Source organism: Lotus japonicus, chromosome 1 (genome assembly GCF_012489685.1).
Source record: "Lotus japonicus ecotype B-129 chromosome 1, LjGifu_v1.2".
Classification (NCBI taxonomy): domain Eukaryota; kingdom Viridiplantae; phylum Streptophyta; class Magnoliopsida; order Fabales; family Fabaceae; genus Lotus; species Lotus japonicus.
Genome location: NC_080041.1, coordinates 911,691 through 936,173, shown reverse-complemented (window position 1 = coordinate 936,173; position 24,483 = coordinate 911,691). Strand labels below are relative to the sequence as shown.

The following is a 24,483-nucleotide window of genomic DNA, read 5'->3' as shown; positions in this document are numbered from 1 at the left end:
CCCTAGCCTTGCTTATGTATTGCTTAAGTGATTTATTGAAGAAAAGTGAAGTTTCTAGTGAAGGTTGATTTAATTGCTAATATGTCGGTGATCTTGTGTGAATTTTTGAGAGGTCTTAACGACCTTATCTGGAGAAGCTTCCTTCATGAGAGTTGTAGCTCTCTGAGTTAGCTAAATTCTCTCGTTGGTTTCAGGTCATTCCGACTTCTGTAGCCCGAGATAATCATGTTTTAGTGACGAAAGGTCTGGCGGTACAGTCCTTGCGGTTTTGCTAAATAAAAGGGAATTTTTATTTTGTATTAACTCTTTGATTAAGTGATTAATTATTTTTTTATTAATTATTTGACTAAAGGTAGAAGTTGTGGGCTTAGGATTAATGGGAGAAGATCCTAATTGGGCTTGGAGTGTCATGGGCTTGAGGAAGGAGGGAAATTAGGGTTTGAAACCCTAATAACCCTTGTGGCCGCCGGCCACATATGTTGAATGGGGGGAGTTTTATTTGTTTTAAGGCTGATTATGGCTAATTAATGGATGATTAATTAAGTTGACAATGTGTTTTTGGGCTTGGGCTAGCTAGGAAGGAAAAAGGAAAAACAAAACAAAAATCCTAGCCCATTTGATGTGTGCCGCCGGTTTTGGTGCATGGAGAGGGGGGAAACCTTGTGTTTTTCTCACAAACTGAATTAGAAGTCTCACCAAAACACTTTCACGTGAAAGCTCAGCAAGGAAAAGTGAAGAAAGAAGAGAGAAAGAAAGAGAGAAACCGAGAGAGAAAGAGTGAGAGATAGCGAGAGAGAAAGAGAGTGATCGAGTGGGAGAGAAGAGGAGAGACGTGGACAGCAGCTTGCTTGGACCTTTTTCAACACCAAAACTTTTCCCTTTCATCAAGAATCATCAAGGTAAGGGCTGGTCTAGGTTGGGTAGTTGCCTAGGGTAATTGTCTTGATTTTTCATGAAAAGAAACGTGATCTTGATGGTGTTGGCATGAGTTTGTGTTCATGATGCTTGCTGGAGTTTGGCTATGAGATACCATGCCCTACTATTCACTAATTGCTATACTTGCCATCAGGGCCGGTCCTGGCATTTTGGAGGTCCTGGGCAAATAATAAAAATGGACCCTAATAATTTTAACGTTCGAAATTTCATTAGAACCATTATGTTGGTTCGTTTGGCAACTGGCCTCTTGCAACCCGCTCAGGGGTTGCGTGTTCGAATCCAAGTAACGCGACCTTTTGCTTTAATTTTTGAATTCTTTCAATTCAAATTAATTAACAAATAACATGTCAAAAGCCAAAAAGTGGGATTCGAACCCGGTACATAAAAGTAACATACACAGTTACTAACCACTAGATAAGCTCAAGTCATTAATAACATCTTGAACATTAATTATTATAACTAAATTTTATTTTAGGGGAAAGTTTAATGAGATTTTTTTTGGAGCCCCTTCTTTTTGTAGGCCCTGGGTTGTGGGCCTGCTTGCACAGGCCCAGGGCCAGCCCTACTTGCCATAAATCTTGATGATATGCAAAAATTACATGTATACTTGCTAAATTTGTCATGCGAATAACTTGCCATAATATGATGGTTGAGATGTGATGAGATCTGGAATTTTGATGATGAATATATGATGTATGTTACTGGAAAATGGTTTAAGAGACCTGAACTTGAATTTTTAGAATTTAAATTTGAGGCCGAAGTGACCCTGCCAGTTTTCTGTACTGGACAGCAAACTTCGTGGCCCATTATCACCCAGTTCTGGTCTTCAAATGTTAGAAATTGGGATGCCTATACTCAACCACAAAAGCTAGCTCAAGAGTTGAGGTTTGCACTACCTTTATAAAGCTTATCTTGGCTCTATCTCTAGCCAATGTGGGACTTCTAACACACCCCCTCACGTCCAGAACTGAACAATCTGGAACGTGGGATCAACAACAACGGGTGGCCCAATAGTGGGAGGTCTCCACAACAAACAACAAATGGATCTAGGATAGGCTCTGATACCATGTTAGAAATTGGGATGCCTATACTCAACCACAAAAGCTAGCTCAAGAGTTGAGGTTTGCACTACCTTTATAAAGCTTATCTTGGCTCTATCTCTAGCCAATGTGGGACTTCTAACATCAAATGAAAACGTGTTAAACTAGAAAGTTGTAGGATTTTAAATTAGCTTTCCAGACATGTGTAGAACGTAAATTTTGGTTGAGAAATGAGTTCTGGAGATCGTTTTTAGCGATCGCTGTATCTGCTTTTTTTTTTTCAGAAAACGAATGTGACCCTTGATATCAGAAATCTTGTGTCTATCTGTTACTTAGTTGGGTGTTCTTCTGAATTTTGAATATCTAACTTACTGGTATTGTTTTTGATGTGATTTGTTACTTGCTTGAATATTCTGAGAAGGTCGCTCATCCAGCTGTAATTCCTTCTACCGTTGATTATATTTCTTGTCGTTTATGTTTTATCTGACGTTGAACTGTTAAGACTCTAGGTTGACTTTAGAGCCTTTAACAAAGAGAATGAGATTAATCGCTTGCAAGTGAAATGAGAATTAATGGAACATAGGTCTAGGTGAGACTATATACCATGAGAACGATGGTGCCGTTAGAGACAAACGGTAACTTGCACGCGAGAGAGATTTTGTGGATCATTGCGACTCCACGTGATTTGGTTGACTGCGGTCACCAAGAGATTTTTGTGGATCATTGCGGCTCCACGTGATTTATACATCTGCGGATGTATGTGATTGACCAATGAGTTTTGGTGGGCTGTGTGTTGTGAGGATGCGTTAGTTTAACTGACTAACTGTTATAAAAATTAATTCCATAAACAAATGATTAAATGTGTATTATGATATGGATTATGTTTATGTTGTTTGCAACCTGACCTTGCGCTACTTGTTTATTTGTTATTTGTGGGGGGTAGATGGTCGTGAGAATATCAGCGACGACGCATTCCTGGGAGATGAAGCTCTACAATGAGAAGCAGGACCAGGCCTGGACGTCGCCGTGTGTACGTCGGCGACATCAAACTTACCGGAAAAGACAAACAGGGCAACCTCGTGGAGATCTCAAGCGATGAGGAAGACTAGTCGGGAGTGTTACATTTGAGTCTCCGGGAAGAGATGTCGAGCTTATTTACTTTCTTTTGTTGAACTTTAACATTATGTTTAAAATACTTTTATTTTGGTTGTAAACCAGTTAGGGATTTTAAAATGTGGTTTTTCACACATGGGTGTGGCCATCGTACTATGCTTTAATTACAATGTTTTATTTTGGACAAATTGGTTATTCGTTTTATTCCGCAGTTCGACTATTGGTATTTTTACATTGTGGTTCGAAGTTAAGAGGTTTCAATTAAAAAGAATATTTGTCACTAATGAGGATTGATTAATTAAACGACGAAAATTCTTTACGAAAATACACGTAATTAGTTACTGTGTGACACTCGAGAAATTGGGGCATTATAGTATCCTCTCGTCAACTCAAATCCAATAATATAATACTACTTGACCTCATGAGGCATGAGCCATCTATTTGGACCCAACTGCAGATTCAATAAAAGAACTACGGTAGCTAAGATGCAGTCAAAATTTACATGACGAGGGAGAGGGAGAGGGAGAAGGGGGAGTCAAAGTCAAGGTCATAATCAGTCCAAAACTAATAGCCGGCCAGGACAAAAATCAGTCTGAACCGGTTTGATCATTTCTTTTTTATTTTTTTATAATTTTCTTAGTTATGATTCCAAGTTGGAAGAATCATCTTACCATTATATACCCTATTGGCATATTCCTAACGTTAAATGTTAAAAAATTATTGAAGGTTGAAAAATTGATTCCAACGTCTGTTGAAGGTTTAAAACCTATATATTATGTTTAATTTTCATTAAACCTCAAATTGATTACTCATCCAGTTTAATGACTAGTCTGGTTTTAAGAACGTTGAATTTAACTCAAATTCTGGAAAGATTAAGACCATAATTTAAATATAAAAAATAGAGAATGGGGAAACATTTAAAGGGTCAGAAAAAGTTCAAACAGTTTTTAGCAAGATCTCCTAAAAATTAGCTAAGTTAAAATCGGGTTCATTTAGTGTACACAAGAAAATCCTTGTGTAAAGTTACACCACCCTAGATTTACCTGTTGTAGTAGGTTACTTACTTACTTTTTAGGTTAATTTTTTTTTAACTAATTATCTAATCTGGTTTAACCCACACCACTGTTCACAAAAAAAAATATCCACCACCACCTTCTTATCGTTTATGGCTGAAGAGAGTGGAGAGGAGGAGAAGAAGAAAGCGGCGAGGCCGGCAGTGGGACGAGAGGTGGCGGTGGCGGTTGGACCGAGGTTCTAGTAAGAGGACGAGACATTCTTCCCCTTCCTTCGACGATGGCGGTCCTTCTGCTCCTCGATGCCAGCAGCGACGACGACGACATCTCTGCATCTTCATTTCCTTCCAAATCTCAGGTTTTGGTGGCTCTCAGATATCACAATCAACAGAACGAGATTGAATCGAGACTTGAGGGTCGCGATTTGTTTTGGGTCTCATGATTTAGGGGTTAGGGTTTCGATTTTCACTTCTTCCCCTTCCGTTGGGTTTGTTCAATTCTTTCTCCGTCTCTCTCTCTCTCTCTCTCTCTCTGTTCTTCTCTCTTCCATATTCCAGGTTTTTGCTATTGATGAATGATTCTGATTGTTCTGTCTTTCCAGATTAGATAATTAGTTAAAAAAATTGAGTTCGAATCTTTCACCACCCTAGATCAACCAGAGGAAGAAGTGGTTATGGTGGTGCTGTTGGGTGGGGTTTCGGTGGAAGGTGGTGGTGATTGTTGAGGAAGGATGAGAAAATCTGGTGGTGGTAGATGGCGTTGAGGTTGAGGTTGAGGTGGTGGTGGTGGTTTTTTTTTTTTTTTTTTCTGGTGAACAGTGGTGGTGGGTTAAACCAGGGTTAGATAATTAGTTAAAAAAAATTAAAAAAATATTAACCTGAAAAGTAACCTACTACAACAGGTAAATCTAGGGTGGTGCAACGTTACACAAGGATTTTCTTGTGTACACTAAATGAACCCGTTAAAATCTATATCTTTATATGAAAATGATACATACAGTCAAAAAAATGTTTTAAGTTAAGGGACCACTTTTTTTTACCTAAATTTGGGGAAATGCTAGAGCATAATTTTAACCTAAATTGGAAAGAATAGGGAGACCCCATAGAGGTTCAATAAATGTTGAAAACTTCATGTTCATTTAAATTTGGTTAAGTTAAAAGTACGATAAGTAGGGAAGGTCTAGAAGAAGTCGCAAACCTCATGTTACTTGAATTTAGCTAAGTTAACAATCAATTCACAAAAGTATATGAATAATAAGATTAAAGTAGAAAAAGTCTAAGTTATTGAATTAAAAAGTGACAATTGTTTATTTTTAAAATGAGTCAAAGACGCTTGAATTTGAAGTGTTTCATAGCAGCGGAAAGATAAGATCTCAAGAAAAAGCGTTTCAAAGACATGTGGAGATTAAAGATGAAACCAGAAGATACATGGAAGTCAAAGAATAGTTAGGAGCACATGCTTAACGTTAATATTTACGTCGATGAACCTGCCATGTCCAGAGCTCTCATGAAAAGAATTCTAAACCTAGCTTATTTTCATTATGATAGTTAACATGCCTATTACAAGAGGAACATTTCCCTTTTATAGGAATAAGGGTCTAACCCTAATTTTAATTTCCCTAAGGTATAGACCCAAGTTAATTCGGGTCAAAACATACATAAATTGATAACATGACGTGAAGAATACATTAATCGCCCAAAGAGACAATTAATATACATAAAAGTGTGAGAAACAAATGTTGTGAAATTACCTTTTCTCTTTTAATTATTCATTTCTTTGATCTTTCCAAACGCTTGTTCTTTGGAATTATACATAGCTTCAAAGGATTTTTCTTCATTGTTTTTTATTGTTAGAGTTCCTTTATTGCTTTGTGCCCTACTCTGTTTTGTTCCCACGTGAACTTTTTTTTTTTTTTGAAATTGGGTTTCATTTAAAGAGAAGAAGCCACAGAGGCAAAAACATCATCCTGGATGAGAGAGGAAACCTCCAACGGAGCCTCTTCAATCCAGACCAAACAGCCTAAACGAAAAGCAAGTTTTGCCAACGCGTCGGCAACAGAATTGCCGGTCCTACGAACGAAAGTAAAAGTAAAAACATCAAAACTACAAAGCAGTAAACGACAATCCTTAACAACTGTTTCCAAATGGGAGAAGCCACCCTCTCTACGTTCCCAATAGTTGTATAGCACCAAGCAATCCGTCTCAACCCAGATGCGGCGAAACCCCAATTCCTTTGCCAACCCCAAGGCCCAGCGCAAAGCAAGTGCTTCTGCCAAAACCGATGAAAGAACCGGGCCCATGGTCGATGTAGCAGCAGCCAAGACCTCCCCCTCCTTGTTCCTTGCTATAAACCCGAACCCAGCCTCATGAGATTGCAGCAATGAAGCATCAAAGTTCACTTTAAAAATTCCTGCAGCTGGTCGACGCCATGAAGAAACATGCTCGCGGCCATGGCGGTGAGGAGCAGTTAACTGGTTGCTCGACGGGCGAAGGCTAGACGCTCGCAACAGGATCTGATCAACAGAGCTTTGCTTCGCGCTGAAGAGAAGATCATTACGTGCCTGCCACACTGAATATAAGATGGAGAAAAACATACCAATGCCATTACAATCAGCTGCACCCAGAAATTCAGTAAAAAATTCTTGCACCGAGCACTCCTCATGAAGACGAAACCCCAGCGGAGAGGCAAACCAGACCTATTTGATAAACGGACAAAAAAAGAGAGCATGCTCATGTGTTTCCAGAGCCGCTAAACACCGAGGGCACAATGGATCCGTTGCCACTCCTCGACTGTGTAATAACGCACGAACAGGTAGCAAGTTGAGGCATGCTCGCCATGCCGTTTCGCAGCACCTCGGTGCTACCTCTGCCTTCCAAAGTTTCAACCAAAGAGCTGGCCTCATAGCTGGAGCTGAAGAGCCCGATGCCACACGCGCATGATGCTGATTTCGGATGAATTGATAACCTGTTTTGGAGGAGTAGCATCCATCAACAGTAGCTGGCCAGAAAAAGCTATCCTCCTGATGATACATGGGCAAGGGGACAGAAAGGATAGCTGTTGCAGTAGGTGGCCAGCACAGGAACTCAACCTTGTCACGGTCCCACCCCCCTCCATTTGGAAGCATTAAATCCGACACATGAGTGACATGAAGTTCCGCTGCCACATCCTCGCGGTACACCATTGGGGTTGAGGAAGGGATCCATTTATCGTCCCAAGCTCTAATCGTTTTGCCATCCCCAACTCTCCAAAGACCTCCTTGCTCAAAGACCCAAGCTGATCCCAACAAGCTAGACCATGCATAGCTTGGTCTATAACCCTTCTTAGCTCCAAACATTGTTTGTCGTGGGAAATATACAGACTTGTAAACCCGTGCCAGCATAGTATTTGGCTTCGACATGATTCGCCACCAGTTCTTCCCCACCAAAGCGATGTTAAACGCTTTAAAATCTCGGAAACCCAAGCCACCCTTGCATTTGGGTTGGCAAAGAGAATCCCATTTGAGCCAATGAACACATCGATTGTCAACATTACACCCCAATAGAACCTGCTTATCATGGATTCAATTTGAGAACATAAACCATCCGGAAGGAGGAAACATGACATCACATAAGATGGAATCGCCTGTGCAACCGCCTTCACTAGCACCTCTCGTCCAGCCCTGGATAAAACTCTTTCTTTCCAACCTTTGAGTTTCTTCCAAACCCGCTCCTTAACAAAGTTAAAAATTTGGGTCTTTGACTTACCAATAATGGTTGGTAGACCCAAATACTTGTCAAAATGCTCAACAACCTTTACATTCATTAACCCTTTAAGGTGATTAAAACAATTATCTGGCACGTTTCGGCTACATGTGAGCGTTGACTTGTCAAGGTTAATGACTTGTCCTGAAACTCGCTCGTAAGTTGAAAGAATTTCCTTCACACTCTCCACCTCCTCTGGCGTAGCTTTTGCAAAGATTACACTATCATCTGCAAAAAGTAAGTGAGAAATCACAGGTGCTGATCGAGCTACCTTAACACCATGTAAAGAAGAGGACATTACTGCTTTATTAATAAGCGCAGAGAAAACCTCACCACAAAGGATGAATAGATAAGGGGACAAGGGGTCACCCTGTCGCAACCCTCTCCCCGGGGCAAAGGGGGTTTGGGGCGCTCCGTTTAGTAAAATAGAGAAATTCATTGTGGTTACACAACTCATAATGAGGTTGACCCAAGAGAGAGGGAATCCCATCTGTGTTAAAACACTCGCCAAAAAAGGCCACTCAACTCTATCATAAGCTTTGGACATATCAAGCTTTAGAGCCAGAACGCCATTACGGCCACTTGTTTTCTTTTTCATAAAGTGAAAACATTCAAACGCCACGAGAGCGTTATCCGTGATCAAACGACCAGGGACAAAAGCACTCTGGGCCTCACAAATAATATCCGGCAAGATTAATTTTAATCTGTTCGCCATAGTCTTAGTGATAATCTTAAAGATAACATTACAAAGACTAATGGGCCTGAACTGGTTAGCATGCAAAGGTTTTTTAACCTTAGGAATAAGCACTAACAAAGTTCGATTTATAATACCTGGTGATATAGAGCCATGTAAGACATGAAGACAGAACTGAGATATGTCCTCACCAATAATATGCCAAAACTTATGATAAAACAAAGTTGGCAATCCATCAGCGCCTGGGGCCTTATTTGGGTGCATTTGGAATAAAGCCTCCTCAACATCCTCTTTTGTGAAAGGCCTAGTGAGGATCTCCAGATGGTGAGCTGTTAGTCGTCCTGCGACTAGGGAGGTCACTGAGTCAATATCAATAGGACCTGCAGAGGAAAAGAGAGACATAAAATAGTCAGCTAAAACACGGTAAATGTCCTTGACCTCGTCCACTGTTCTGCCATCCTCAGTTTCGATTTCTTCAATTGAATTGCGCTTCCTGCGTTGGGAAGCTTTCCTGTGGAAGAAACCCGTGTTTCTATCACCATGTCTAAGCCAAGTTGCCCTGGACCTTTGACACCAAACAATCTCTTCCTGTTCCAACAAAGCGTCTAGTTGCCCCTCCACCGTTGTTGTTTCTTCTACCACTTGCTCAGATTGTACACGTCTCTGTAAGGCTTGGAGCTTTACCCGTAAATCAGCCACTTTCCCTGAGACATCCCCAAAGGCCTCCCGTCCCCACGAGCCCAAGTGTTGGCCTACCGAAGCAAGCCGATCAATACAGCTCCCTCCCCCAGAGCTCCAAGCCTCCGCGACAACCTCCATGCACTCCTCATTTTTTGGAGCCAAACCTCCTCAAAGCGAAACATTCTCTCACGTCTAGTCTCCTCCTGCTTACGTCGAACACCAAACCACATGCGAATGGGGTTATGGTCCGATCTGTATCTCGGAAGGTGAGAAACATGAGACACCGGCCATTGTTCAAGCCACTTGTCATTTACTAAGGCGTAATCCAACCGCTCCTCCACAGTACCCGGAGCCTTGCGTTTATTAGACCAAGTAAAACGGTAACCGGAGTATCCAACATCTCTCAAACCACAATCCGCTATAGTTCTAGCACAATCCTGCAAGCGCGCCACATCAACTGGGCCTCCCCCCAATTTATCATTGGGACTCAGTACCTCATTAAAATCGCCAATGCATAACCACGGAACCGAATCATCTGGTTTGTATCTCCTCACTAAATCCCACGTGCGCCATTTGTTATGCTCCTCTGGCCACCCATAAATTGCAAGAACCTGAACACTGGAGCTAGTATCTGGGTCTGTCACCATACGTAGAATGTGATTGAGTGAAGAGCTAATAAATTCCACCTCCAACCCCTCTCGCCAAAAAAGACAAAGACCACCCGCTCTAGATCGACCTGAGCCCGAGCAACCAACGGGAAAGAGGTTGCCAAGCCCACCAATATTCCTCAAAGAAGCCATCTCATGGGAAAACCTCCGCGTCTCCATACTGAAGACCATATCGGGCACTTCTGAACGGATGAGCCTTCGCAAGGCTCGAACTGCACGTGGGTTCCCAAGCCCACGACAGTTCCAAGATATGAGTTTCATTGAGGAGGGCGGGCCTGCAAAGCAGACTCCGCCAATCCCAATCCATCAGAGTTATTTTGTTTTTTGAAGGGGGGAGACACCCCCGTGCTTCCCAACGCGTGAGGGACCGAAGACACCCCACCTCTCTTCCTATTAGGTGGCCCAAGATCCGTCGAACCAAAGGAGAACTCCGCTGCTGGGGTAGGAGGATCCCCATGCTCGCCGTGGCTGGAAACCAAAGCTGGTCCTTTGCCCCGATACAGCTCCTTGCTATCGCTCCCCATAGAGACCTCTGGCTTGTTCACAACAGGAGGTTTTACAGTGTTTTCATTCTCCAGCTTCCGTAGTTCCTCATCAACATCCAGGCCATCCATGTCGTTTCCATCCACTGATTCATCATCTTTATCCTGAGCACGGTGTCCCTCCGGCGGCGGGTGGCTCCGTGCGGAGCTACTAGCCCCACTATGGTCATGAGCTTGGGACCGCTGCTTGCTGGAGGTACGTCGGGCCTCACTCTCGCGGTCCCTCTGGCGAGCATAGGGTTGAGAGAACTCTGCAGCCTTCATCCAAGAGCCATAGGGTAGGTTGGAACGGTTTTCATTTGGTCCAGCTTCACGATCACAATTTCTGGTTATATGGTCCATCATACCACACCGGAAGCACAAGTTTCCCAGCTTCTCATATTTGAAAAGAACTTGGAAGGGCTGTCCACCATCAGTTTCAAGCATTTGTCCTCTAAGTAGTGGTATTGTGACATCTACCCAAACACGGATTCTGAAACAATCCCCAAAGCGGCTCGCATCGGACCTGTCCCATCCCAGATAGCCGGCGAACGCTGCACCAAGAGCCGCAGCAGTCTTTTCCTTCCGAAGCCAGACCTCAAGGCCATGAACTTGGACCCAATACGGTACCCGCACCAAAGGGACCTGAGAGGGAATTCCATTGGGGCGAAATACCTCCAGCACTACACTCTGTCTGTCAAAGAGCCAAGGTCCCCCCCTCACCGCAAAATTTCGTTCCCTGGTATTTGCAAAACGGAATACAAATAAGTTTGGAGACACTTCTCGGATGTCCACATAGTTGGAATCACCCCAAAGCCGTTGCATCACGCTTTTGAAAACACAGAAGATGTAGCCCGTGACGTCCCGAGTGAGGAGCTTGCCCACAGCCCACACATCAGCGGCGAGATCCCGGTCCACCTCCACAGCACCAATACGCAACACAGTGCTTTCCGCGCCGCTCAGTTTGATGTTCATATTTTTGTTCATCATGACAGAGACGAAGAAGATTGGACTGTGATGGTAGAATGGCCACACAAAGCACGAGAATGCTATAGATAGCAACTATAGCAAAAACTCCACAAGGAAATAGCAATACCCAATAAGGTAAAATAGCACAGAAAGAGAGGAGGATCTCCCTGTGGTCAGCGTCTGCAGAAAACTGAGTCGGTGGAGTTAGTCAAAGACGGCGGCGCACCAAAACCTATTTTTTGCCCTAGCAGACCCCATTCTCTTCCTTTTTACTTTGAGATCCCCACGTGAACTTTAATTTCCCTTGTTTGTATTTGGTCCCTTTTGCTGGTCATGTTTTTATCATTTGTATTCATTGGAGGGGTGTTAAATTTTCCGCCGAACTCAACCAAATTCCCGCCCTACCCAATAAATTGAAACCCCAAAATACCCTTTCATTTTAAACTCACACCCTTTCCTTTACCTTTCCACTTTTTTTCCGGAATTTAAAACCCGGAAGACATAAAATAAGTTTTGGGATAGTATTCCAGATTTTAGAACCTGAAAGACAAAAATTAAGTTCGGTAATTAGATCCCGAAACGTTTCGTAAGTTAAATAATGCATTATTCCAGTTTTAAAATATTGGAATCCATATTTATTGTGTTCCTAGTTTTAAATTCCCGGGAGTTTCCAGGAATTAAAACTCGGAAGCGTCAATGGATGGTACCCATGATTAAATTTCTGGAATGCAGCTCGACAGAGGTTATGAGATTACAAATCTCGGAATGTACTAAATATCAGGGTATTCTAGACAATCCCCACTTTAAAGTGGGATGTTAAATTGGTTGCTTGGGGTGCCACCCCACCCATTAAATTTCTCACTCAACTAATTTCCTAAAACCCCAAAATACCCTCCATTTTTCGGAACACAAAGAAGTTGAATGTTGAATTTTAGTCTCGCTTCTGGAAAATAAATCCTGAAACACAAAAATAGGTTTATTTACTCAACATGGGTAGCATTCCGGGTTTTAAATTCTCCAAATGCTACTCAACATGGGTTTCGGGATTACATATCTTGTAATGTATGAAAAACGGGGGCATTATGGACAATCCCCACTTTAAAGTGGGATGAGAAATTGGTTGATGGGGTGGAAAATTTAATGCCCATTTAACACCCTCTTTTTTTTGGTCGATTTAACACCCTCATTTGACCATGTTGAGACCAGCTTCACTATGTTTGTATCCTTTTGGGCTAGGCCCACTTGAAATGCAATGAAACATAAAAAAAATTCACCGTGACACTTATTAAACATTTTTGATAAAAAGAACTCTACAGTAGTTCGAAAGAAAGAAAAAAAGAACTCTACAGGACTTGACTTTAGTGCTCAGATCGTTTATGGATTTCAGTTTATTTACCATATCAGAAAACAAAATATATATACATACCCCTATATGAGATGTATCATATGAGAAAAATGTTGTTATGTGAGAAAATAAGAATAAATCATAATCTTTAGATCTAATTATTAATTGTGAAGGTTAAAACATGAAGTCGTGTGACATTTTAAAAAAGTCACATGACATTTTTAAGTGATCATGTGAACATTAAATTGTTTTAATCTTGATCATTCATGATTAAATCTAATGATTATGATTTATTCTGATTTTCTCGTATAAAAACATTTTTCTCATATGATACATCCTCTGTTTATTCATATATAAATGTTAGTAATTCATATAAGATAATAAACTCTAAACTCTATCGTTCAAAAGATAATAACACTCCTCATACATAGAATCATTTCAGACATTTAATAAATGCTTCATTTTTTTTCTATCAATATATATTATATCCATTACTTTTATTTATTTTCTTTATTTTCCATTCTGTGTTGGCTCTTGATTGTACTTGTCGCAGGAACAAGCATCGACGATCTGTAGTTGTATTGTCCGGAGTAAATCATCACAACCATCCAAAAAGTTTGGTTATATCTAGATGGAGTAAGGGTGCGAAGGATGGACTTCGTGCCAGGGAGGGCGAACATTATTATTTTTGGGGCTCTCAATTAATTGCTAGATATGTATCCTTGGTTGATGTCTACACTTGTCTCGAAGAATGTCACTGACTACACCAAACAATATGATAAAGCAATACGTTATCTAAAGGCCATTGAGGAGACAATGGCCGAAGAAGGTGATAATGAGACTGCTGCAATGCAAACTAGTGATGGAAATTTGGGTGTAATTAATGATGGAAGACGCAAGCGAAAGGGGGGGGGGGGGGGGGGGGGGTGGTGGTGCATAGACAAATGCACCACAAGTATCAATGAGGGTTCATAGCAGTGTTTACAGGTTACTTACTAACTTTGCTCTCTTGGTTTTCTTCAACTGAATTTCATTGATTTGAAAGATAATGAATACAAGAGAGATTTCAGTATTTATACTATGAGATTTGTTAGCTTGCAGAGGAAGGTAACTCTTACTAACTATGACAGCTAAGCATGTAACTAACTCTCTAACAAACTTGCCAGCTAGACACTAACTAACTGAACAGAACACAGGCAACATTCACCTAATGATACTTAACAGTAACACTAAAATAGCAGTAACTATATTACTCTAATAGGCCCCCTCAAACTCAAGGTGGGGGAGAAAGTAATTTCTCAATCACATTGAGTTTTTCACGAAGAGTTTCAAAATATAAAATTACTACATAATATTTAAAATACTTATTAAAAAATTAAAAAGAAAAATACTCCGCACGGGCTACTATTTTAACATGACATTTTACCGATTTGTAGTCTTTCGAAATGAGATTTCTTCTGAAAATTAATCTGTCAGTTTTTAATTTAGATGTACTTTCAGCTCTCGGCAAAAGGAAGAAAAGGGAGAAATTCAAATGCGCTTTTGGAATTTAGATGCACTTTCAGCTCCTGGCAAAAGAGAGAAATTTTACAGAAAGAGTCCTTTGAAACTGTGTACGAAGGCTTCACTAAATAATTATTTTTATATATTATGACATTCTAATTTTTTATCGGTCTCTAATTTCCTTCTCTTTAAATTCACATTTTCATGGTTTCTTTAACCTCATAGGTTCACACCTACATGTACAACTTTGAACGTAGATAAGTACAAATTAAATCATTTTTGTTTAAAAAGAATTGTCTCTCACGTCACTCCTCACTAATAGTGTCCATTTAAGCTTACGAGGCTTGAAAATTTTGAGAAATGCGTATGAAAGCATTCAAATTTTATCATCTTATACAATTAAATCTAGGGTGCCCACTAGGGTGGGCAACCTTTTTTTTTGGTCCACCGGTGCACCAGGGTTAAACACCATAAGATCTAAGAATCTTGGAATATTCTTTAATTGAACGGTTAGGATTCGATGATGATTAAAAGGGCAAAAATGAAAATTGACAACCCCTCCTCTTTCTCCGTTCCCTGTTCCTGGTGTCTTCTCTACCCATTCATTCAGAAGCATCTTTACTTTCTTCCTGGTTTGAGAAACAGTGAGCATCCAATTTCATACATCATGATCACACAACACCAGCAATTTCAGAACTCAGAACAATGCATTCATGATTTTAAGTTACAAATTCAAATCCTAGTAGCAGAAAACGCTCATATTGCGACAAATTCCATAATAGTAATAATCAGAGAACACATAAAGATAATGCAAAGCAATAGTTTAAAAGAAAAACAAGCGATTAACAGAGGGAGGGAGAGAGAACTGACAGAGTTTCTTGGGGAAGCGAGGGCGGAGGTAGACAGAGGAGTGGGACTGAGGGGAGGGAAGGCGGAGAAAGCGAAATCGGTTCTGGAAGCGGTGAGGAAGGGGTCAGTGGCGAGAGAAGAAGAAGAAGCCATTCAATTGAAATCAGGAATTTCAGAGAAATGAGATTGAAAAACGATGGAAGAGTCAATGGATCGAATGCTACACCAACTGTGGTGGTTGAGCGGATGTAGAAAAAAGAGGGTTTGGGTTGCCACTGCAGAAAATAAAATAAATCTCAAATCAATGGAAAAATCCCAGATTTGCAAGCTCAGTCACTATTCTTCACAAGATGATCAACAATTAACCAGGTGAGAAAGAAAATCAAAAAATCATTCTGGAGCAAATACATATTTGTAAGGCTCATGAGTTTGAAAAACATTCATGAACATCAATGGAAAAATCCCAGATCTGCAAACACTAGCAACCACCGCCGCATATCTATCGCCGATGACATCTCCGACACCTAAAAACCCAGATCTGAAACACAATCTTCATGGTAGAGAAACCTGGGATTGTTGAGGGAGGGTACCAGGGTAAAGTGGAAGGGAGAAGGAAAGGTTGGGGAAAAGTCTAAATTATCCCCCTGGTGCACCGGTGGACCAAAATGTTAATTCCCCACCCTAGTGGGCACCTAATGTAGTACACAATTATAGTCATATATAAATTTTATAAGGGACGCCTATCACCTTGCCGCCCAACTAGATTGAATAAAAGATTCAACCTATCATAATAGAGAAACTTTAGCTATTCAATTATTATATATTTGTTCCTGTAGCAAGAAAACAGAAAAGAATTGATAATGAGATAGGGATGGAGGCTAGCTAACCACCAACTCACCAACTTCACTTGCAACAAAATAAGCTAAAAATGGAAGCAGAAACATAAAAACAAAAGTGTAATATATTAAAGCCTTCCAAGTTTGACCATAGGAATATGCATGTACCCATTTTCAGGTATAAAAAAGGTTGCAACCCCAGCTCAATCCATCATCAACAACCAAATCTCAAAGTGTAATACTACTACAGTACTACTCTAAACTCTCTCTACACTAAACAAATTTGAAGCTTTTCTCAAAATGGCTGCTGCTATTGAAATCCCAACAAGGGTGCTTACCAACACCTCTGACCAACTGAAGATTCCAGTGATTGGAATGGGATCAGCCCCTGACTTCACATGTAAGAAAGACACAAGAGATGCAATCATTGAAGCCATCAAACAAGGTTACAGACACTTTGACACTGCTGCTGCATATGGCTCTGAACAAGCTCTTGGTGAAGCTTTGAAGGAAGCACTTGACCTTGGACTTGTCTCTCGTGAAGAGCTCTTTGTCACTTCCAAGCTTTGGGTCACTGAAAACCACCCTCATCTTGTTGTTCCTGCTTTGCAGAAATCACTCAAGTAAGTAACATCAAGTATATACACACTTCTTTCAATATTGGTTGGTTCAATCAGTGGTTTGATGAAGCTCGTGTACTTCTTTTGTGCAGAACTCTTCAACTGGAGTACTTGGACCTTTATCTGATCCACTGGCCCCTCAGTTCTACACCAGGAAAGTTCTCATTTCCAATTGCTATGGAGGATCTCTTGCCATTTGATGTGAAGGGTGTCTGGGAATCCATGGAAGAGTGCCTCAAACTTGGCCTCACCAAAGCTATTGGTGTCAGCAACTTCTCTGTTAAGAAACTTCAAAATCTGCTCTCTGTTGCCAATATCCTTCCTGCTGTGAATCAAGTAATTAATTAACCAACCCAACTCTCTCACAATTGTGCTGTTTGAATTCATTTATTATCTTCCTGAGTCTTGATTGTGTGTGTTGTTCATATGAATGATTATGAGATTGATTAATGTTGACTAACTAAAATTAATCAATTGATATATATTATATAGGTGGAGATGAACCTTGCATGGCAACAAAAGGAACTAAGAGAGTTCTGCAATGCAAATGGAATAGTCCTCACCGCCTTCTCACCTTTGAGGAAAGGTGGCAGCAGGGGACCAAATGAAGTTATGGAGAATGATATGTTGAAAGAGATTGCAGAGGCTCATGGAAAGACTATAGCTCAGGTCAGTCTGAGGTGGTTGTATGAACAAGGAGTCACATTTGCGGCAAAGAGCTATGATAAGGACAGGATGAACCAAAATCTGCAAATCTTTGATTGGGCACTCACAAAGGAGGATCTTGAGAAAATAGATCAAATCAAGCAGAACCGTCTGATTCCTGGACCAACCAAGCCCCAGCTCAATGATCTCTATGATGACTAAGCATAAGTTATTGATGTTTGCCTTGAATTAATTCCTTTTTTTAATCTTTGTTTCTTATCCTGAAATGTAGAGCTTTGAATGAGCTGTCTTTTCCTTTTGGGTTTAAATAAATGATGTTACACAAGTTTCTTTTGCCACAGTTATTTTACACAAGTTGTTATTCTAGTGATTGGTATAATTTAATCATTCAATTAAGGGATGTTCCCAACAAATAAAAGAAATATATTACTAAGGCTCATATGTCATATTGAGGCCTAACAAGAGAAACAAATCTTTCATAACAGTTCTATATCACCTTTAATGGTGCATAACACAGCAACAGAAAATACTTTCAGAGGCCATAAAAACAAAGCATGATACAAGGGAAAGTAATTCAATAACATGATCATCGAGCAAGTCAATGGATTACCTCTAACTACCGAGGTTTCTCAAACGCTTCAGCACATCACTTTCGCCTGTGAGTTGCCTGACCAAACCTTTAAATTCACCAGAAAAATTCAATACCGCATGGCCAAACATGATTAAACATTTAAACCAATTGAATGAAGTGTAGCTGAAGTCAAATTATGTTCAATAGAACTTGTAAATTAACCATTCAAGTTTCCCAATGAGCTACTTGACTAACACAAGAACGCAATATCACAATCCAATTGTGCAGGGCAGGTTGAATTATGATCCTAGACATATGGAGTTCATGATTTCCCAATTATGTAATTTATATAGTAATAACACACAAAACGCAAGGATCCTCCGAATTTTTTCCACAAAAAACATAGTATCCTTTCATGGCATATGAGGATGTCATGTAAAATTTTGTGTCTATCTCTCTCTCTTCATGGATATTTAAGAGATGAATATTCATAGGGTACCACCTGTTTAATAGGTATGATGATAGAACCCAGCCAAGAACTGATATTCTTCAATGGTAGAAGCCCCCCCCCCCCCCACCCAAATTAGGGAATTAGAGACAGATACAAGAGAGAGCTCCTCTCCCTAATCCAAAATCCCAAATGATATCCAAAAGATACAAAAGATCTCTCTAACTCTCTTATTTATAATACTCCCTTTCACAACTAACTAAACTCTTCTAACTAACTAACAAACTACTAACACTTCTTAACTAAGCTACTTAACTAACCTGCTAACCGTGAGTACCTATCATGAAGAGAGACGCAACATTTTAACATAAGATATAGTCCATTGTTGAACTAAATTATTACCATTGGTGTAATTGCGACAATCATTAAGACCAATCCTCAAATTTGTTTCCCATATCTTGTTGTATTCACTTGCAATTTCCACAGCATTTGAGTTTGCATATCCAACTAGCCAGCATTTTCGTCGTGGCAACTTTTTTAACTTCCTCACGAGAACAGCTCCTAAGAATATTAACAGAGGTCATGATTTGAATAAGTTGAAATCCAATCAGAAAGCTTAAGAAAGCTAAGAAGAGTCCATGTTTGTCAAATGAATTGTAACTTGGTTGGCTTTATAATTTCATCTCTGAAGAACATAATGCTCCAGAAATCAAATTCATAAAACTACTATTGCTCCAATTATACAAGCACCGAAAAAAAATTCCTCTGCTAAATTCTGAGAACAAAATACATCACATCACACCCTTTCACTGATAAAAACTGAGGGCCAGAAGGAAACTACACAAATAACACAAAAGCTCATATGATGAAGCAAATTATTGATCATAATAACAAGGAACATCTTTCAGCATAAATACACCCACATTGTGATTTTTGATATAGTTTATGTCCGACGGTAATTAAAATCTTGTAGCCTTAACACATGATGGTATGAGCATGTAACAGAAGATAAATAACATTAATCTTGGTAGATAAGTCATCAGTTTTTATTTCAAGTTTTTGTAAACTATGCATAGCATTCTACACTTTTTCATAGTCTAGAAAAAACATGCATTATCTTGGTAATTAAAATTTCAACCATTCAGAAGCAGACTAGCATTCTCATATTCTCACCTGGCACTGCCCTACCACTTAGAACTGCTAGTGCCACATATATATCTTCAGGATCTATTGGTTGAAAATCATAAACCAGAACCTGAAAAAGCACTTCCACTGTAATCAAACTAGAACTCAAGCTTGAAATAGGCACCCTTATGAGATGAACTCAACAGCAGCATAGGTCATATCAAATCACTTCAAATATCAGACTCATTAAGAAAAAAAAAATGAAATTGTGCATAGCACCCTTATCCATGAATTGGCAGGGAAACTAGTAACTATATACAAATTTTCTCCATTTGATAGAAATCATTTCTATTTGGATTCTATTAACCTGAGAAGGTGAGCTGCAGGGTTTGATGATGACCATGAAATGCTGCAAATCCCAGATATTGAGGGTGTAAGCAGCAGACATGAGCAACTGGGGTGGTCCCTTTGCAGCCCTTAGAGGCATTGCTGCTACATACACTTGGTCTCTGCCACTTACCATTGCCGAGTTTGACAACAGTGATACTACTGATGCCATTTCTCTGTCAGAATAATGACTCAAATGCACCAATTTCTATCTACAGGGGAAGATAAAACCTATTGAAGATGATATTACTGGTTCAAATTGCATCTTATATATGTGGAGCTGATGATATCCTATATGGGGCAGTTTTGAGTGAAGCAGAGAGAAATTGATTATTGCGGCGGAAAACTAAATCTGGTACGACATATTGCGACGGAGAACATATCCGTCACAAATTCCTTTCAGTGATTTGGCGACGGAAATCTGTCCGTCGCAAGTTTATTGTCACTGATTTTGCGACGGTTAAAAACCTGTCACTATATTGCGACGGAAAACATATCCGTCACAAATTCATGTATGTGAGGTATATTTAGCGACGGTATATTAACAGGGATTTAGTTCGTCGCAAATTCCATCATTTATTAGAAAATTTTCTTTCTTGCACATCCATTGTTGTGACGGATTAGCTTTCCGTCGCAAGTAACCTCATGGTGGTAAATTAATTTTGAACATTTTTTCGGTAAATTGTTTTCTTTTTTACATATTTTAAAAAAGAACCTACATATTTATTTAATTTTGAAGTTCTTAAGCAAGGAATATTGATTGATATGGTTTCGTATGTAATTTTCATTATTTAACTTTAAATTTTAATATGAAATATTGATATGATAAATTCAATAAATGTAAATAAATTATCAATTAAAGAAATTTAGGTGAAATTTCTCTATTTCTTTCTTATCACAATCACATTCAGGGTTCACTGAACCCAATTACACTAGCCATGGAGGGTCAGAAAATCTCTAAATAGAGGGTGTTCACCAACTTGAAATTTTAAAGACCACAAGAGAAATTGAACCTACACCCTTGAGAAGGTGAGACTCAACTCCGGTTCCAATGACTAGATGTGCCAATCTCTGTTGGCCATAATTCTCTCATTAAACTAAAGCATCATGAAATCTGCCTTGTCATATTATTGCGGGTTTGTTTAAATGATCATAAAAAAGTTTGAGTTAAATCACCCTAATTCTAAGTAGACTAATGATATTTAAGATAAGTGGTGGAATCATTAAACAACTTCGCATATTGGATGTATAGCTTCATAACATGATTCAGAATTACCAACTAGGTCTACTCATTTTTAAGTCATGCTGCAATGTAATGAACAATGAATCTTTTAAATGTTTAATAATTAGTACCGGTTGGCTCCTCAAGAGGTCAAAATAAGGAACAAAATATCTCTTCACTCAAATTCTCACTCAAAATATCAAATAAATGCCAAAATATTGTAAAACAAATCATTAGATAACTGGAAATCTAGGAATTTATTTGAACAAACAAAGCATATCCTGCATTTCTGCAGAATCACAAGGACCATAACAGACTTCATTCATACTACCTTGGAGACCCACATACATACCATTTGGTTGAGTACTGAGTAGCTTTTGCATTGGTACATTTTCAAATAGGTCACCGCTCATTTTAGCTACCAGCTATTTTATTAGACCACTAAACAAAGAAAAAGACATGGAGCAAAGCAACAAGACATGCAACTGAAAAGTAACCCTCTAAACAGCACATTTTCCCTTCATCTTCTTCACTCAGTCTTCTCAGCTGGTGCCACTTTGATCACTTCCTCCTCCTCTTTCTTCTCATCTGAGCCTTCTGTGTCCAACTTTTCCTCCTCTTTCTTCTCATCCGGGGCTTCTGTATTAACAACCTCTTCCTTAGCTTCAGGCTCAGCTACCTTCTCCTCTTCTTTCGAAGCATCCTCTTTAAGAGTCACTGTCTCAGGTTCTTCTCCAGCTTCTGGTGCCTGAACTTCAACAGGATCAGCACTTTCTTTGGTTTCCTTTGTCTCAGTTGCTTCTTTTTTTGCTTCCCCATCTGTCTTCTCCTCAACTTTTGGCTCATCTGTGACTGTCACAGTCACAACTTCTTCTACCACCTCTGTTGTCTCAGCTTCAATTGAAGGATTGTCTTCTGTGGGTTCTGGTTCTGAGGCCTCAGTAACTGCAGAATCTTCTTCTTTGGTTTTCTCAGAGACAGGTTCTGGTTCTGGTGTTTGAGTTTCAACAACTTGTTCTGTGGTTTTCTCCTCATGATCCTTCAATGAAGCCTTAGTTGTGTCATCATGGAGGGCAGAGTTTGCTGATGCAACCTACAAAATCAAAATCCAAGGCAAAGACATGTCCAAATGTTAAATATTGTTTATTTGAGCACTCGTTTAGTGCATATTTGGAAAATTCTTCTACAATTGATTCTGAAGTCAAAATCAATAATGAAGAGAATTTTATGTGAGTAGCCTCTCGGTGCCAGAATTAATTTTAAGGAAAGAGAAATTCATCAAACATGCTATTAGACACTTTCGCAAGAAAAATAATTAGGTAGTGCACATGCAGCTTAAATAAAGAAAATAATGCTGAAAGAACATTAGGAAGGACACATATTTGTTGGATCAGAATCCTCTCTCATGTTGCAAGAAAAATGATAAGGTAGTGCATATGCACTTATGACTTATGTGAAACTTCATATCTATATGTTTCTTCATAATTCATAAATATTCAGAGTTTCACCTATTTTAATATGTATGTAGAGTCGTAGAGAGATATAAAGACAATGTAAATGTGATGATCTCATGTGAAGTTTAAACATGAGAGGAGATCCATAGTTCTGATAAACCATCTGAAATATAGTACTAAGCACTTAATAGAATTACCTGAGCAGTGGCCATTGAAATACAAAGAGTATATGCAAATGATTCTAAAAGAGAAAGGTTAAGGGTGGTATAGGAAACAATGCTAGCTTTTGATGAGAAGAAATGAGCAATGAGATTGGTTTATATAGCAGTAGAGAGCTCAAGTTGATGAAATAAAAGAAGAGGTGGGGGCATACAGTTCAAGAATCTTGGGATTTGACGCCTCATTCATTCACTGAATTTCAACAAGCATGTTTGGCAATAATGGTGGCAAAAGCTTGGAGATGAGGTTACACTATTATTTAATAATGTTTGTTTTGGATCTCTCTATTGGGAGGTGAATAATGGAGCATGATTTTTCATCGATGCCATCATCTTCTTTTGGTTCTAAGCTTCTGTGCTTTGTGCAGTCGGTTCTATAGGGGAATTACCAAATTAATCATGATTGAGTGCTAATTAAATAGGATTAAAATGACAATTTGTGAAGGTTAAAGCACAAAATAAATAGTTTGTAGTACTAATTAAATTGAGCGGTAATTAACCGGTGTATGTTTTGCATCACTTGTTTTGGGTTCCTATATAGGCTTTAGTGGTGGGCCAATGGCCCTATTAAATGGGCCCAAGAAGGAGTGAACAAAAAAACTGCCGTAACACTAGCCAATAGGTGCACGACGCGTGGAAATACATCACCGACCTTGTTGTAGTTTTGTAGCTGGCTAGCTACTCTGCCTTTCTTTTTATGACTTTGATTTTGATGTGATAAGATAAATAAGATAATAGTACAATTAATAATATTATAACTTGAAATGAAAAATAGGTGAATAATAATCCTTAAGAAAATTGTGTAGTAACGAACAAGTTGCTGAAGTTAGAGTTAATTGACCAGAAAAAAAAAACAAATTAGAGTTATGTAAGAATGAAATCACAAGTTTGAATCGCAGAAAAGTTGATTGATAGAAGGGACGAGTTTAGTTTTTTGAATAAGCAGTGATATCCGAGTCAATAACTAAATAATATAATAGGTGAATCATGTGTTGATGGACAGGTTGTGATAGGGGTGTACAAGAGACGGATTGGGACGGGTTTTGGTTAACCCTAACCTGTCCCTAAACCGGAATCAACCAGACATTATGCGGGTCCAATTTTGGACGGGTCTATGTAGGACGGGACCGGGTTGGCCAGAGGGACAATAAGTCTAAGACTATTTGATACTAATTGTAAAATTTAAAGATAATAACATACTAAAAGAGTTATAAGTTGGAACTATTTTTTAGAAGAAAGAACTTGAAATGAACCAATTATTTCATAATCTATTGCACTTGAGAGGTTTACATTTTGTTTGATCTATATACACATGTCACTCATTTTGTTTGATCATTCTTCACTTGTCTCACATGTGCATAATACACACACATGATTTTCTCTTGTTAGAGCATGAAATTGTCCATAGTTTGACCAACGTTTATTTAATTCATAAGGTAGATGTTAAACATTTTAATCTCATTCACATGGTAAGATAAATTTGAGGACCATCTAACACATTTTAATCATTATAACAAATTAAAATTTTATAATATATATATGTGGGACGGGTCTGGGTGACCCGAGTGTCAATCCGGACCCGACCCTACCCGAAGTCGGGTAACTCAAAGATCAACCCGAACCCGGTCTCTTTTAATGATCGGGTCGGGTTCAACCCGACCCTAAAAACTTGGGCCGGGATGAGTTGGCGGGTAGAGCCGAATCTTGTACACCCCTAGGTTGTGTGTGCTACCTAGGCTATGGCTATGGCTAAAGAGACGTTAAATAGCTGAGGAGGATTCCTTTGCCCCCAATAGAATGATGAAACATAAGAATAAGAATTCATGCATCACATCATCAGCTACGTTGGAATTATTTACCAAAC

At 39.3% G+C, this 24,483-nt stretch overlaps 4 protein-coding genes across 4 annotated transcripts; 1 reads left to right on the top strand and 3 right to left on the bottom strand.

Annotated features, from left to right (window-relative positions):
- Positions 1 to 6,032: 6,032 nt before the first annotated feature.
- On the bottom strand, positions 6,033 to 10,056 carry LOC130732189 (uncharacterized). The gene is made up of 4 exons (XM_057584294.1): positions 9,313 to 10,056; positions 7,748 to 9,199; positions 6,966 to 7,646; positions 6,033 to 6,797 (listed from the first exon to the last, which is right to left on the bottom strand). Exons 1-4 carry the CDS (start codon positions 10,054 to 10,056, stop codon positions 6,033 to 6,035), a joined length of 3,642 nt encoding a protein of 1,213 aa, XP_057440277.1.
- A 6,052-nt stretch (positions 10,057 to 16,108) lies between these two features.
- Positions 16,109 to 17,519, top strand: LOC130732885 (NAD(P)H-dependent 6'-deoxychalcone synthase-like). The gene is made up of 3 exons (XM_057584887.1): positions 16,109 to 16,531; positions 16,621 to 16,864; positions 17,021 to 17,519. The coding sequence occupies exons 1-3, from the start codon at positions 16,209 to 16,211 to the stop codon at positions 17,393 to 17,395; spliced, it is 942 nt and encodes a 313-aa protein (XP_057440870.1). The 5' UTR covers positions 16,109 to 16,208; the 3' UTR covers positions 17,396 to 17,519.
- A 130-nt stretch (positions 17,520 to 17,649) lies between these two features.
- On the bottom strand, positions 17,650 to 20,007 carry LOC130732886 (uncharacterized). The gene is made up of 4 exons (XM_057584888.1): positions 19,706 to 20,007; positions 19,387 to 19,468; positions 18,616 to 18,774; positions 17,650 to 17,871 (listed from the first exon to the last, which is right to left on the bottom strand). The coding sequence occupies exons 1-4, from the start codon at positions 19,895 to 19,897 to the stop codon at positions 17,807 to 17,809; spliced, it is 498 nt and encodes a 165-aa protein (XP_057440871.1). The 5' UTR covers positions 19,898 to 20,007; the 3' UTR covers positions 17,650 to 17,806.
- Positions 20,008 to 21,185: 1,178 nt separating this feature from the next.
- Positions 21,186 to 22,793, bottom strand: LOC130732884 (uncharacterized). The gene is made up of 2 exons (XM_057584885.1): positions 22,599 to 22,793; positions 21,186 to 22,040 (listed from the first exon to the last, which is right to left on the bottom strand). Exons 1-2 carry the CDS (start codon positions 22,611 to 22,613, stop codon positions 21,477 to 21,479), a joined length of 579 nt encoding a protein of 192 aa, XP_057440868.1. The 5' UTR covers positions 22,614 to 22,793; the 3' UTR covers positions 21,186 to 21,476.
- Between the last annotated feature and the right edge of the window lie 1,690 nt (positions 22,794 to 24,483).

Excerpts from the sequence above, each read along its gene's own strand:
- LOC130732189 (XM_057584294.1), bottom strand. The coding sequence starts at position 10,056 with ATGGTCTTCAGTATGGAGACGCGGAGGTTTTCCCATGAGATGGCTTCT. Across the intron at positions 9,200-9,312 it reads GAGCTCTGGGGGAGGGAGCT|AGACGTGTACAATCTGAGCA; the intron begins GTATTGATCGGC and ends CAAGCCTTACAG. Across the intron at positions 6,798-6,965 it reads TGAAACTTTGGAAGGCAGAG|GTCTGGTTTGCCTCTCCGCT; the intron begins GTAGCACCGAGG and ends TTTATCAAATAG.
- LOC130732885 (XM_057584887.1), top strand. The coding sequence starts at position 16,209 with ATGGCTGCTGCTATTGAAATCCCAACAAGGGTGCTTACCAACACCTCT. Across the intron at positions 16,532-16,620 it reads GCTTTGCAGAAATCACTCAA|AACTCTTCAACTGGAGTACT; the intron begins GTAAGTAACATC and ends TCTTTTGTGCAG. Across the intron at positions 16,865-17,020 it reads TCCTTCCTGCTGTGAATCAA|GTGGAGATGAACCTTGCATG; the intron begins GTAATTAATTAA and ends TATATTATATAG.
- LOC130732886 (XM_057584888.1), bottom strand. The coding sequence starts at position 19,897 with ATGGCATCAGTAGTATCACTGTTGTCAAACTCGGCAATGGTAAGTGGC. Across the intron at positions 19,469-19,705 it reads CCTGCAGCTCACCTTCTCAG|GTTCTGGTTTATGATTTTCA; the intron begins GTTAATAGAATC and ends GTGCTTTTTCAG. Across the intron at positions 18,775-19,386 it reads AAGTGGTAGGGCAGTGCCAG|GAGCTGTTCTCGTGAGGAAG; the intron begins GTGAGAATATGA and ends TAATATTCTTAG.